This window comes from Tamandua tetradactyla, chromosome 5, assembly GCF_023851605.1.
Source record: "Tamandua tetradactyla isolate mTamTet1 chromosome 5, mTamTet1.pri, whole genome shotgun sequence".
Classification (NCBI taxonomy): Eukaryota; Metazoa; Chordata; class Mammalia; order Pilosa; family Myrmecophagidae; genus Tamandua; species Tamandua tetradactyla.
Window position 1 is genome coordinate 84,198,021 of NC_135331.1, and position 12,916 is coordinate 84,210,936.

General features: G+C 43.2%; 2 protein-coding genes across 2 annotated transcripts; one reads left to right on the forward strand and one right to left on the reverse strand.

Moving 5' to 3' along the window:
• Positions 1-1,186: 1,186 nt before the first annotated feature.
• LOC143683183 (putative olfactory receptor 2I1) lies at positions 1,187-4,406 on the forward strand. The gene is made up of 3 exons (XM_077159398.1): positions 1,187-1,192; positions 1,452-1,505; positions 3,486-4,406. The coding sequence occupies exons 1-3, from the start codon at positions 1,187-1,189 to the stop codon at positions 4,404-4,406; spliced, it is 981 nt and encodes a 326-aa protein (XP_077015513.1).
• A 1,765-nt stretch (positions 4,407-6,171) lies between these two features.
• On the reverse strand, positions 6,172-7,924 carry LOC143682574 (ubiquitin D-like). Its single transcript, XM_077159189.1, has 2 exons — positions 7,898-7,924; positions 6,172-6,639 (listed from the first exon to the last, which is right to left on the reverse strand). Exons 1-2 carry the CDS (start codon positions 7,922-7,924, stop codon positions 6,172-6,174), a joined length of 495 nt encoding a protein of 164 aa, XP_077015304.1.
• Between the last annotated feature and the right edge of the window lie 4,992 nt (positions 7,925-12,916).

Sequence of the window (12,916 nt, forward strand, 5' to 3'; positions counted from 1 at the left end):
AGAAACTTTTGGAGATGATGAATGAAAAGCACGGCAATGTGCTTTTCACCAGCCACAGTCAGCTGAAAAAATAGAGGGAGAGAGTAAGATTAGCATTGGATTTAAGTGGGATATTGATTTATCCAAGAGGGTATACCAAGAGAAAAAAGTCAGGGGCATTTGAAAGCATGGGTGCAGGGGAGTAATTATAACTATAGACCAGGGAATCCAAGCTGGAGAGAGAGAAGCAAAGATATGAGGGAGGGGAGGGACAGTGATAAATTCCCAGACCTATAACTGAGGAAGAAACTGACAGGAGAGCGTGTGGGTAATATAATCTATATGGATACTGTAGAAAGTGAGCGTGAACCAAGAGCAAAAGTCACCAAGGAATAAAGGGTGCTCAAGGGCTGAGGAGGGGGTGATGGCCACAAATAGGGGTAGCGGGCAGAGGTCAATGATGTGAGCATCAAAGATGCATCCCAAATGGAGGATTGCCTCATAATATCTAAACTCTAACAACTAAGGATTTGTTTTGTTTTGTTTCGTATTTTACTGAGAATCATGGAGGCTAAGCAGCTTGCTCAAGGTCACTCAACCAGAGATTGAAATTCTAAACCAGCTAAAACTTAGGATATAGAAGTGCCAGTGAAAAGGAATTATGCTGCCTCTGGCCTCCACACACTGGCAGAGATGCACAATTCTAAAATGACTTTCTCTCTTCCCCCAGGGGGACTCCTCTCTGGACATCTCCATGCAAAACTTTAATTATGGGAGTGGGAGATAGATTCCCCAGAGCTCTGTCCTCTCTAATTAATAGCAGGGGAACTGATTCTTCTGTTTACACTCATTACTTACCAACCCCTTTGCTCCTTGTCTCCAACAAGGAGACAGAATATTTTTGCTACCACCACTGGCTAATGCTGAGTCTATGTATTCTGTAGTTCTGACCTTCTTGGTACCCTACTATGGGCATTCCAGGAACAGATATCAGCACTTCTGTTGAATCTTGATCCTTCAAAGCCCTTTGAAGGTGCCTGCTTCTGCTCTAAGGTACCCCTTCCAGCAATCAACATAGTCATGTAACTGGATCTTTCATTAATCCTTTCCACCACCATTTTGAACTCAGAAAAACCTGAACAGGATCAGGAGACCAACTTACCATCTGGAAGCTGAAGATCTAAATATCAGTGCCAGAGAGTAAGACATGAAGGTTAGTTTGTCATTACATTGCCACAGGGAAAAATGGTCTTGTGGTGAGGAGGACATTCTAGAATCCCAAATGACATTCTGAGACACATTGTAGAAAATTTTGTATGGCTGATTTACCTTCTGTACCAGGGTGAATGATGGGGTATATATATATATGTGTGTATGCATGTATCTCAGCTATGTATTTGATGATTTGTTCATACAAGTAATAGGAGCAATTTCTGGGCAGTTTTATTAATGTGTGCCTGTTTTCGTCTTAGAAAGCGTCTGATGTGTTTGGAGGGAAATGGTTTAGGGATTACAGGTCTGGTCTGGTATGTGATAGGCGATCACAGCATTAGAGAATTTTACTTTTCTGAATTCAACACTCCAGCCACCATTGGATAATAGGACTGATTGATACCTCTTGTACTTTATCTTTCTCAAATATGACCACAGACTGTCAAATTTTCTAGAAATAAAGGTCAAGCTTTGCAGGTTCTATTATCCTCCATGGTCCCAAACATAACAGACACGGATGTGTTAAAAAAAAAAAATGCAAGGAACTCAGAGTCAAACAGATTTGGGTTCAAATCCTGTAAGTATATACAAGCCAGATGACCTTGGGCAACTTTGTTAACCTGGGTAAAAATCAGGGTTAATAAATACAAGGAATATACATTTTCATACCAGCTCTGTCATTAATAGCGCAGGATCCTTCTAAAATCCTGTTTCCTCATTTGTAAAATAGGGATGGTAATAGTTAGCATTTTAATAGAGTACCTACTATGTGTTCTCAAGCACTGTTCTAGGAACTTTTTACCTGTTTAACCCACTTAGTTCACTTCATTTGACAAATGAGAAAATTGAGGCACAGAGAGGTTAAGTAACATGTCTATGGTTGCCTCAGCTAGGACATGGCATCTATGTGACTCTAACTCAGATAGTCCAGCTCCAGAAACTTGTTCTTAATCATATTAATACATGTGCACATGAAAAAAATGGAGTCAGAGGACAATGAAGTAACTTTGCCATATCAAATAAGTGCCAAATAGCAGTTATGCTACCTAGAACTCAGGTCTCATGACTTCCTCTAACAGCTGACTATGGATTTAAGGCTGAAATGCATGTGCTGATCTGTGCTCATCAAAATCACCACTCAAGACTTAGGGCAGGAGGGACATGGTCATGGAAGCAGTCTCTATACATTACAGATTAAGCATCAGTAGGCAGAAGTGTGATGGGTTGCATTAATAAAGGCAGAGCATCGGAAATATGGAAGGTGATAGTTCTCATCTACCCAGTGTTGGTTTGACCAACCCTGTGGTATTATACTTATTTTTAGGCACCACACATTTTCAAAGAAGGGATAGAGGGTCTCAGTTGCCAGGATTTCCCTAGGGAACAGGGGAGAAGAAGGGGCGCTACAAAGGATTAAGAAAGGACAGACACAAGAAGTTAGTTAAGTGGGGTCAGGGGACTCAAGCTCATCAGGAGTAACATTACCAAATAAACTGACATTCATCTATTTATTGTGCTCTTCCATGGGAACTGCTTTAGGGAGTATAACAGAGCAAGATTATTTTTAATATCTGTCATGCCTGCAAAGTTACAAAGTTTGGTTCACAATTCCTGTCCCAGGAACCATTTATTACTCATAGGAATGTTTTCTATACACCTCTCTTTGGGCTCCAGAGTCATTGTCCTTGAGAGCAGAGTGAGCATTGACTAACCTGCCTGAAACTGCAGAGGCAGAACTTTCTCACAGTAAGGCTGGATTAGTTAAGGTGCATACAGGCTGGACCTCATTTCACAGGGCACCAAGCCGTGTCTCCAAGGTTATTCTGATATGGCTTTGCCAACAGTCAGAGGGCTACTTCTGGGCCCCAACACAGAGTGACATCTGCTTTCAACAACATGAAGAGTTGTCATGCGGGAGGGATTTCTTCCTTGGCCCCTGGGAATACAACCAGATTTGGAAAGCAGGCAGGCCTGAGTATGTCCCACGGATCCACAGGCTAGTTACTGTCTTAAGACAACTTCCCGTTATGGGCCTCAGTTTACCCCTCTGTAAAACAGAGGTTCTGTCTTCCACATAGGATCTTGTAAATACATAAAGGAACGTATACCAAATACTTGGCTTCCTTCCAAAACTAAGAATTCAGGTCTGTAAATGAGATTACAAAAACATGGTATATGAATCAGTCCCTTTCCCTGCCCCACACCTACATCACGGGTTCTCATTTGCCTGGAGAGATAGTATCACCCTTTTAGATCTGGTCCTTTCAAACATTCTGGGAGTTTTCCTCCTTTAGGCCAACCTGAGCACAGAGCAGCGCTTCCTCCTGCTGGGTTTCTCCGACTGGCCCTCCCTGCAGCCAGGCCTCTTCGCCCTTGTCCTCTGCTACCTGATGACCCTGGCGGGGAACTCGGCGGTGCGCGACCCGCGGCTGCACACGCCCATGTACTACTTCCTGTGCCACCTGGCCCTGGTGGACGCCGGCTTCACCGCAAGCGTGGTGCCGCCGTTGTTGGCTAACTTGCAGGGCTGGGCGCGCCGGCTGACTCCCGCAAGCTGCATGACCCAGCTGTGTGCGTCGCTGGCGCTGGGCTCATCTGAGAGCGTCCTCCTGGCTGTAATGGCGCTGGACCGCGCGGCCGCTGTGTGCCGCCCGCTGGGCTACGCCGGGCTCGCCTCGCCCGGCCTCTGCCACGCGCTAGCCGGCATCTCCTGGCTGGGTGGCATAGCCAACTCCGCAGCCCAAACAGCGTCCCTGGCTACGCGGCCGCTGTGCGGGCCCCTCCAGCTGGACCACTTCTGTGAGCTGCCCGCGCTGCCCAAGCTGGCCTGCGGCGGCGACGAAAAATCCACTGAGCGCCAGATCTTCGTCGCCCGCGTGGTCATTCTACTGCTGCCGTCCGCGGTCATCCTGGCCTCCTACGGCGCCGTGGCCCGCGCTGTGTGGGGCATGAGGAGCCGCGGAGGCCGGAGGAAAGCAATGGGCACGTGTGGGGCCCACCTGACCGCCGTCTGCCTGTTCTGTGGCTCGGCCATCTACACCTACCTGCAACCCACGCACAGCTACAATCAAGGGCAAGGCAAGTTCGTCTCGCTCTTCTACACCATGGTCACGCCCGCCCTCAACCCGCTCATCTACACTCTAAGGAATAAGGAGGTGAAGGGGGCAGCAAGGAGGTTCCTGGGGAGCCTGGAGAAAAGGCAGGCTGGACAGTGAATGGGGAAGGGAAGGAGGAAACTGTCAGCCCAGGACCCAGGAATAGAAATGCTGTTGGAGAGTCAGTCAGTTTCGCTTCAAGCTGTTCATTTCTGATAGAAAATCTGCAAGATTTGTCCTCAGGGAACCCAACGTTAATGGGGGAGATTAACCCTTCCCATTTTCAGGTAGTGTTCAGATTCATGAGGGAAAATCTAAATATCTTCTCTACATAGAAGTTTGGGGAGGAGGAAATGGCCTTCGAACTTTTCTCCCAAGCTGATAAGGGAGGAGATATGATTTCGGGAGATCTCCTTATCCTCAGGAGACAAGTAACAATCCCTGCAGACTCCATGTGTGCATGAGATGATGTGTGACTTGAAGCTTACCGTTATTAGCTTTCTCCCAGTTTCTGCTATCAGGGGTTCTCAGTTTGATAAGGAACTCATAAACCTTACCCTGCATGAAACTCCATCCAGAAAAAAGGAGCCATGGTGCCTCTTCTTGGGGAAACCATCCAAACGGGGACATAATACCCACCTGGCCAGGTGACCAGTGCCCACGACAGGGCACCTGACCCAGAAGAGTAATGAGGAACACTCCTAAGTGTGATGAGTTCTCCTGGGTGTGGTTAAGTTGGGAAACCCACCTATAGGAAGTGGTTCTGAGCAATTTTTAAAGAACAGAAGGGACTAGAACTCATGAAGAATAAGGTAGGCATGTCTCAGGTTGTGAGAAAAGATGAAAGTGACAATCAGCAAGACCTGAGAGTCAGGCTGTGAGGCAGAAGAGTAAATGGAGGGAGTAAGATGGAGGACGTAACTCAAGTTTCCAAGAGAGGAGCAGGACCTGGTGGTGAAGGAAGTAGAAAGGAAAAGGCCCCTTCAGCAGAACTTGGCAGAGTTCTGGGGCCAGGCCAGAGGTCAACCCTTTACCCCCTCATCCAGACTGATACCTGACCTAAAGAAGACCTGCCACACCGTAAGACAAACAGGACAGAGACTGTCCACATTCCTCCACCTTTCAGAAAGTCCATTCCCTCCTGAAACACATCTGACCCCAAGAAGTCCCCACAAGAGGCACAGACTCTCTAGCTCCCCATGGAAATGAGCTGCCATGCCCACTGTCATCTACAGAAATAAGAACAATTCTAACTGTTATGGGACATGCAGGGTAGGCAAGGCATTTCTGTGCCAGGTTTCACTTTATATCAAACAGCCTTAAATAGAGAGAAAGAAAGTTTAATTTAACTTCTAATTTATCTATGAATTAGATTGTGATCTAGTCAGAGTTCAGTTAATAATTCATTTCACTGTTCTCCATGGAAATTCAGTTTAGTTCAGCAACTATTGAGTGATATTTTACATGAAGCACTGAGTCAAACATAAATGGAAAACATAGAAATTAGAAAAGCAGGGATCCCAATTTAAAACTTAATGTCTTGTCAGATAAGAAAGGAAATAGGAGTTTCTCTATGAATCAAAGGGAACCATGAAATAACTAAATTACAAACTGGATTTGAATGTTGTCTCTCATGAGCCTCGGCAGTTCATTTCTATCTTCATTAACACCTTATACACTATCCTGCCTTATAATTATGTTAAAATCAAAGAATAATAAAGGTGAAAAGGTATTCTGCAGTCTTCCTTCCCACCCCACCCAAATCTTAAATTCTATATTTATCTATTTATTCCTCTTGGCAAACTAATAAAGGACATGATTGGTGAGTAAAAGCTAAAAGGAAATAGTCACTTTTTTTCCTGAGATCACTCCAATACAAGGGCAATCATCCCTTAATTGAAGGAAATGCCAGGAAGAGTAAATTCCCCTTTCTAACGTCATAATCTGCCATGGTCTTCCTATCTTCTGGTCTCTTTCCATTGCAAGTCACAGTCTGGGTCTCGGGCCTGACATGGTCTATGTCAATCATCTCTTTCACCTGAGCCACTGAACTGGACCTCCACACCTGGAGAAGTTGCCTCTGCCCCTCATCACCTGACTCCACCAGAAATATGGGAACTTCCTCATCACTGGACTTCACTACCTTCAGGGAGAGGTGGATGGTCTTCTCCTTGTCGATTCCATAAGATGAAAGCCTTCTTGGGGGCTTTAGGGTCTTCGGACCCAAAAACAGGACGTGGTCCTGCACAGGAACCTTGGTCCTAGAACTGATATGTTCACTGATTATCTTCACTGAGTCATTTATGTTGGCAGTGAAGGTCATTAATTCCCATTCCATGGAATGAATGTTCACCTTGGCAATGAGAACCTAGAGGTGGCTTCCTAGATTATCTGCCACACGTTCAACCCTACCTTCATTGCACCTCCCCTTCTACTGCCTGCTAAGCACTCCTGCTCTTTCCCACCAATCAGTGACCCTTCTTTTCTTGGCACTTCTCTTTTGGTACTGCCTCCAGACCCAGGTATAAGCCAAACAAGAGAAGGCTCATTTCTTCATAACCACACCCTATATTTATCCCAAAATATCATTAATGATTTCCCACTTTATTTTCCTGACTCCTATTGAGGTAAAATGTGGCAAATGTCAAAAAATAAATCCAACTAGAAAGCTTAAAAAAAAATGCACACCAGACTCTAAAAACAACTCCCAAAAAGTTTTCAAGATTTGACAGCCTCCTTGGATACTCATGGAGATGTTCTGCAACTACTTTGGAAGGAAACTGGTTAGGACACAATCGCTTTGCTGTTACTATCTGATTTAACATTTAATTACTTTATAATGATGTCACATATTTCTGTGACATTATATTCAATGTTACATGCCAGTTTTTTTTTTCTTGTTTTTGTATCTACCTATCATAGAACGTGATCTATATAATCAGACCAGAGCCTCACGGAAGATGGAGACTATATCCGAGTATTACTTCAATAACTGGAAAATTCTGAAAGATGGGCAGCTCATTCCTGTTTTATCGCCCAAAAGCCTGGGAGGAGCTCCTTCATAGCCCATTCAAAAAAATTTCCCCAGCTTACACGACACAGACTGTGTTAGTATTCCTCCACTGGAGTGTCTCTACTCTGTGTTGAGTGATGCCCACATTCCAGGTTGTCTTCATAATGCATATGTTCTTATTGAAGGTAATATATTGGGTCATTAAAAACATGAGAAAAATGAAGATTTCCTTTGGGAGGAGAGGGAAGCTTAAACTTAAGAACCCTGAATACTTAATCAGGATAGGAGAAAAGGACATAAGAAAAAAATTCCATAATTTGCCAGCCCTGTTGAACACAAAGTCTAGTCCACTTCCTACCATTTATCCCTAACAGTTCAAGATCTGACACAAAACAGAAATCAGGAGCCAAATGTATGACTTCTCTCCACAACAACCTTCTGCCCACTCTGAAAATAATTCCTTTCTGCTCACCTTCAAGCTGCCTTCTGGGCTATCCTACTCCCTGAGCACCATCCCTATTCAGTTCCTTAAATCTGTGCCCCCCTGAGCAATTAAAGGTGCTTTTCCTTTCCCCACCCTTCTCAGGTCCCAACTTACACAGACGCAGGGAGCATTGGGAGCCATCTCTGCAGTCAAGGCAGTAGAAATACGAAGATGAGAAAAAGACAGCTATATACAGGTAATCGAGGTGGAAATCCCCTGCCTGGACTGTTGTGTTTATCTTTAGGCAGCTTTACTGTACCCTTTGTTTTTGATACAGTCTCAGAAATTTTCTCTCACTTTTGCTGGGGTGGGGTCAATAAAACAGAATACTTTCTTGATCAGACATTTTTCCCCTCACCAATCCATTTACACACTTCATTCGAAGCACAGTATGGTCCTCCTTTGTTCAGAGTTTCCTTCTGTTAACACCCCACCTCCACCCTCCTAGTCCTGATTTATGATTGTGTAACTCTCAGCTCTGAGCTTCACTGGCATGAAGACCTAATCTGCTAGGTGACCCTCCTCTGCTGCTTTTATGAATCCTCCATCAGTCAGGGGCTGTCCTGAGAGCTAGGGCACCTAAAAGAGGACAGTCAGGGATGGTGTTTTGAGTGGCCTGTTCACAGCGGCAGAATGTGTGGAACTTGTCTTGAGAGGACATATAATAAATAACCCTAGACTGAGAAGAGACATGAGTTTGAGTCCCAGATGTGTCACTTGCTATATTACCTTGAGCAGGTCTGTTTACCTCCTTGGATGTTGGTTTCCTTGTCTAAAAAGGAAATGAGAGAATTAGAGAGGATTCCTAAGTGTCTTCCAGGCTTAGGAAAATATTTATAAAATGTCTTCACAGAGAATTTTACATTTCTGAGTTTTGAACTCACAAGCACACTACCTACCCTGTTCCAGAGCCTGCAACCCAAATCTATTACTTCATAACAACCCAAGACCAACAATGGAATGCTGACTCCCATCTCCCGCACACCAACACATTCACACAGCCACTCTCATACCATGGTGCATCCAATGCTCTCCCTTTCCCTAGGACTCTCCCTACTACCGTGATCTCAGAAAACACCTAAAGATGCTGTTCACTCCCTTGCTCTTGAGAATTAAACTGAGACAAAAAGGGAGTGCTTGAGCTGTGTACCCACAAGGGATTTGTTGGATCACTCTAACCCTCTTAACATTTCAAATTAACCACTGGCGTCTTCCAAACCATCCCTCCATTGCAGTTTTTTTTAAATAAATATATAATTTATTAAAAGTGCTTTGATATTTTTTTCTCAGGGTAAAATGCCTATAAGAATGTCAAGTTGGGGGGCCAAGATGGCAGCTTAGCAATGTGCACATTTTAGTTCATTCTCCAGAACAACTACTAAATAACCAGAAACAGTACATAACAGCTCCCGGAGCCACGATAGTAGCTGGACACACAGCGTACCCCAGTCTAGACCAGCTGGACCGGCTGCGAGTCTCTGGAACCGTGAGTTCCCCAAGCCGTGGCAGCCGGCGTGTGGCACCCCTCCCCCACAGGTGGCTTCCCAGAGGGAAAGGAAAGACATTTTAACAGTAGCAGGGACTGAGTCCAACCAAACACCAATTGTGGCATTAATAAACAAATTCTGACTACGTAAAATAGGCCCCTAGCTCAGGCGAAACTGGTCAAGGCAGAGGTTGCTTATTGGGCTAACCAAAAAAGAGGAAAGGGGGTGAAATGGAGGCTTTTGTGGCTGTTTCTATGGAGGCTTGGCTGCCTCTGGATTCAGCGGCAGGACTACACAGGTTACAACTGCCCCAGGCATATGCAGAAATGGATGGCTTCAGGGCTATCTCCAGGCTGAGCCTTCCCCAGGGGAGGGGTGAAGCCCAACTCAGGTGGAATCCCTCTCTCAAGGAATTCAGAACCCAGGGCTTGGCAATTTGAAGCCATTAAAACCAGCCTAAAACCTCTTCTCTGTCTCCACCACGCCCCCAGCAGGGAGAGCCTTCCAAAGTTAAAGGAGCCACAATATCTTTTGTGGTGGGACCTGCAGATAGACAACCACCACATACTGGGCAGGATAAGAAAAACAGAGCCCAGAGACTTCACAGGAAAGTCTTTCAACCTGCTGGGACTCACCCTCAGGGTAAGCTTATGCAGGTGACTCCCTCCCCCTGATAGGAGGCCAGTTTAGTCGGGGAAAACCTGGCTGGAGTTTGTAATACCTATGTAGACCCTCCTAAGGGTGGGGAGGGAAAAGGCACCTTACAAGCAGGACAAGAAACAAGAAAACAAGAACTGAAAAATTACCCTCTGTTAAACAAAACTTAAGCTACAGGCCCAGAAAAAGCTGAACTGAAGGTCAAATAACAGGTAGACAACAAACTCATCTAGCAAGAAAACCCTAGGTAAGATAAGTGAAAGCAATCACCAGAATAAACTAATTAAGGTAATTAAATGTCTAGACACCAGCAAAAAATAACAAATCACACAAGGAAAATTGAAGATAAGGCCCAGTCAAAGGAACAAACCATTAGTTCAAATGAGATACAGGAGCTGAAACAGCTAATTCAGAATATACGAACACAAATGGAAAACCTCATCAAAAACCAAATCAGGGCGGGCCGCGGTGGCTCAGCGGGCAAGAGTGCTTGCCTGCCGTGCCGGAGGACCCCGGTTCGATTCCCGGCCCCAGCCCATGTAAAAAACAAACAAACAAACAAAATATAATAAAACAAGAAAATGTTTAAAATGTTTCCCTTTCTTCCTCCCTTCCTTCCTTCTCTGTCTTTCCTTCCTTTCCTCCCTCTCTCTAAAAAAAAAAAAAAAAAAAAAAAAAAAAAAAAAAAAAAAAACCAAATCAATGAATTGAGGAAGGACATGAAGAAGGCAAGGAAGGAACAAAAAGAAGAATGGAAAGCCTGAAAAAACAAATCACAGAACTTATGGGAATGAAGGATACAGTAGAAGAGATGAAAAAAACAATGGAAACCTACAATGGTAGATTTCAAGAGACAGAGGTTAGGATTAGTGACCTGGAGGACAGAACATCTGAAATCCAAAAAGAAACAGTAACTACAGGGAAAAGAATGGAAAAACATGAGCAGGTACTTAAGGAATTGAATGATAATATGAAGCGCACAAATATACGTGTTGTGAGTGTCCCAGAAGGAGAAGAGAATGGAAAAGGAGTAGAAAAACTAATGGAAGAAATTATCACTGAAAATTTCCCAATTCTTATGAAAGACCTAAAATTACAGATCCAAGAAGTGCAACACACCCCAAAGAGAATAGATCCAAATAGATGTTCTCCAAGACACTTACTAGTCAGAATGTCAGAGGTCAAAGAGAAAGAGAGGATCTTGAAAGTAGCAAGAGAAAAGCCATCCATCACATACAAGGGAAACCCAATAAGACTGTGTAGATTTCTCAGCAGAAACCATGGAGGCGAGAAGACAGTGGGATGATATATTTAAACTACTAAAAGAGAAAAACTGCCAACCAAGAATTCTATACCCAGCAAAATTGTCCTTCAAAAATGAGGGAGAAATTAAAACATTTTCAGACAAAAAGTCACTGAGAGAATTTGTGACCAAGAGACCAACTCTGCAAGAAATACTGAAGGGAGCACTAGAGACAGATAAGAAAAGACAGAAGAGAGAGGTGTGCAGAAGAGTGTAGAAAGAAGGGAAATTTAGATATGACATGTAAAATACAAAAGGGAAAAAGGTAGAGGAAAGTACCACCCAAACACTAATAGCACTAGATGTTAATGGACTGAACTCCCCAATCAAAAGAAATAGACTGGCAGAATGGATTAAAAAACAGGATCCTCCTATATGCTGTCTACAGGAAACGCATCTTAGACCCAAAGATAAACATAGGTTGAAAGTGAAAGGTTGGGAAAAGATATTTCATGCAAATATCAACCAGAAAAGAGCAAGAGTAGCTATACTAATATCCAACAAATTAGACTTCAAATGTAAAACACTTAGAAGAGACAAAGAAGGATACTATCTACTAATAAAAGGAACAATTCAACAAGAAGACATAACAATCATAAATATCTATGCACCAAAGCAGAATGCCCCAAAATACATGAGGCAAACACTGCAAATACTGAAAAGGAAAATAGACACATCTACCATAATAGTTGGAGACTTCAATTCCCCACTCTCATCAATGGACAGAACATCTAGAGAGAGGATCAATAAAGAAACAGAGAATTTGAATATTACAATAAATGAGCTAGACCTAACAGACATTTATAGGACATTACACCCCACAACAGCAGGATACACCTGTTTCTCAAGTGCTCATGGATCATTCTCAAAGATAGACCATATGTTGGGTCACAAAGCAAGTCTCAACAAATTTAAAAAGATTGAAATCATACACAACACTTTCTCAGATCATAAAGGAATGAAGTTGGAAATCAATAATAGGCAGAGTGCCAGAAAATTCACAAATACATGGAGGCTCAAAAACACACTCTTAAACAACTGGTGGGTCAAGGAAGAAATTACAAGAGAAATTAGTAAATATCTCGAGGCGAAGGAAAATGAAAACACAACATATGAAAACCTATGGGACGCAGCAAAGGCAGTGCTGAGACGGAAATTTATTGCCCTAAATGCCTATATCAGAAAAGAAGAAAAGGCAAAAATTCGGGAATTAACTGTCCACTTGGAAGAACTGGAGAAAGAACAACAAACTAACCCCAAAGCAAGCAAAAGGAAAGAAATAACAAAGATTAGAGCAGAAATAAATGAAATTGAAAACATGAAAACAATAGAGAAAATCAATAAGACCAGAAGTTGGTTCTATGAGAAAATCAAAAAGATTGATGGGCCTTTAGCAAGATTGACAAAAAGAAGAAGAGTGAGGACACAAATAAATAAGATCAGAAATGGAAGAGGAGACATAACCACTGAACTCACAGAAATAAAGGAGGTAATAACAGGATACTATGAACAACTTTATGCTAATAAATACAACAATGTAGATGAAATGGACAACTTCCTAGAAAGGCATGAACAACCAACTTTGACTCAAGAAGAAATAGATGACCTCAACAAAACAATCACAAGTAAAGAAATTGAATCAGTCATTAAAAAGCTTCCCAAAAAGAAATGTCCAGGACTAGATGG

Bases quoted from the DNA above. Each gene is read 5' to 3' on its own strand.
- LOC143683183 (XM_077159398.1), top strand. The intron at 1,506-3,485 runs GTATGTGATAGG...TTCCTCCTTTAG, and splicing joins GGGATTACAGGTCTGGTCTG to GCCAACCTGAGCACAGAGCA.
- LOC143682574 (XM_077159189.1), bottom strand. From the start codon at position 7,924: ATGGCTCCCAATGCTCCCTGCGTCTGT. The intron at 6,640-7,897 runs GTAAGTTGGGAC...CTCATTGCCAAG, and splicing joins CCAATGCTCCCTGCGTCTGT to GTGAACATTCATTCCATGGA.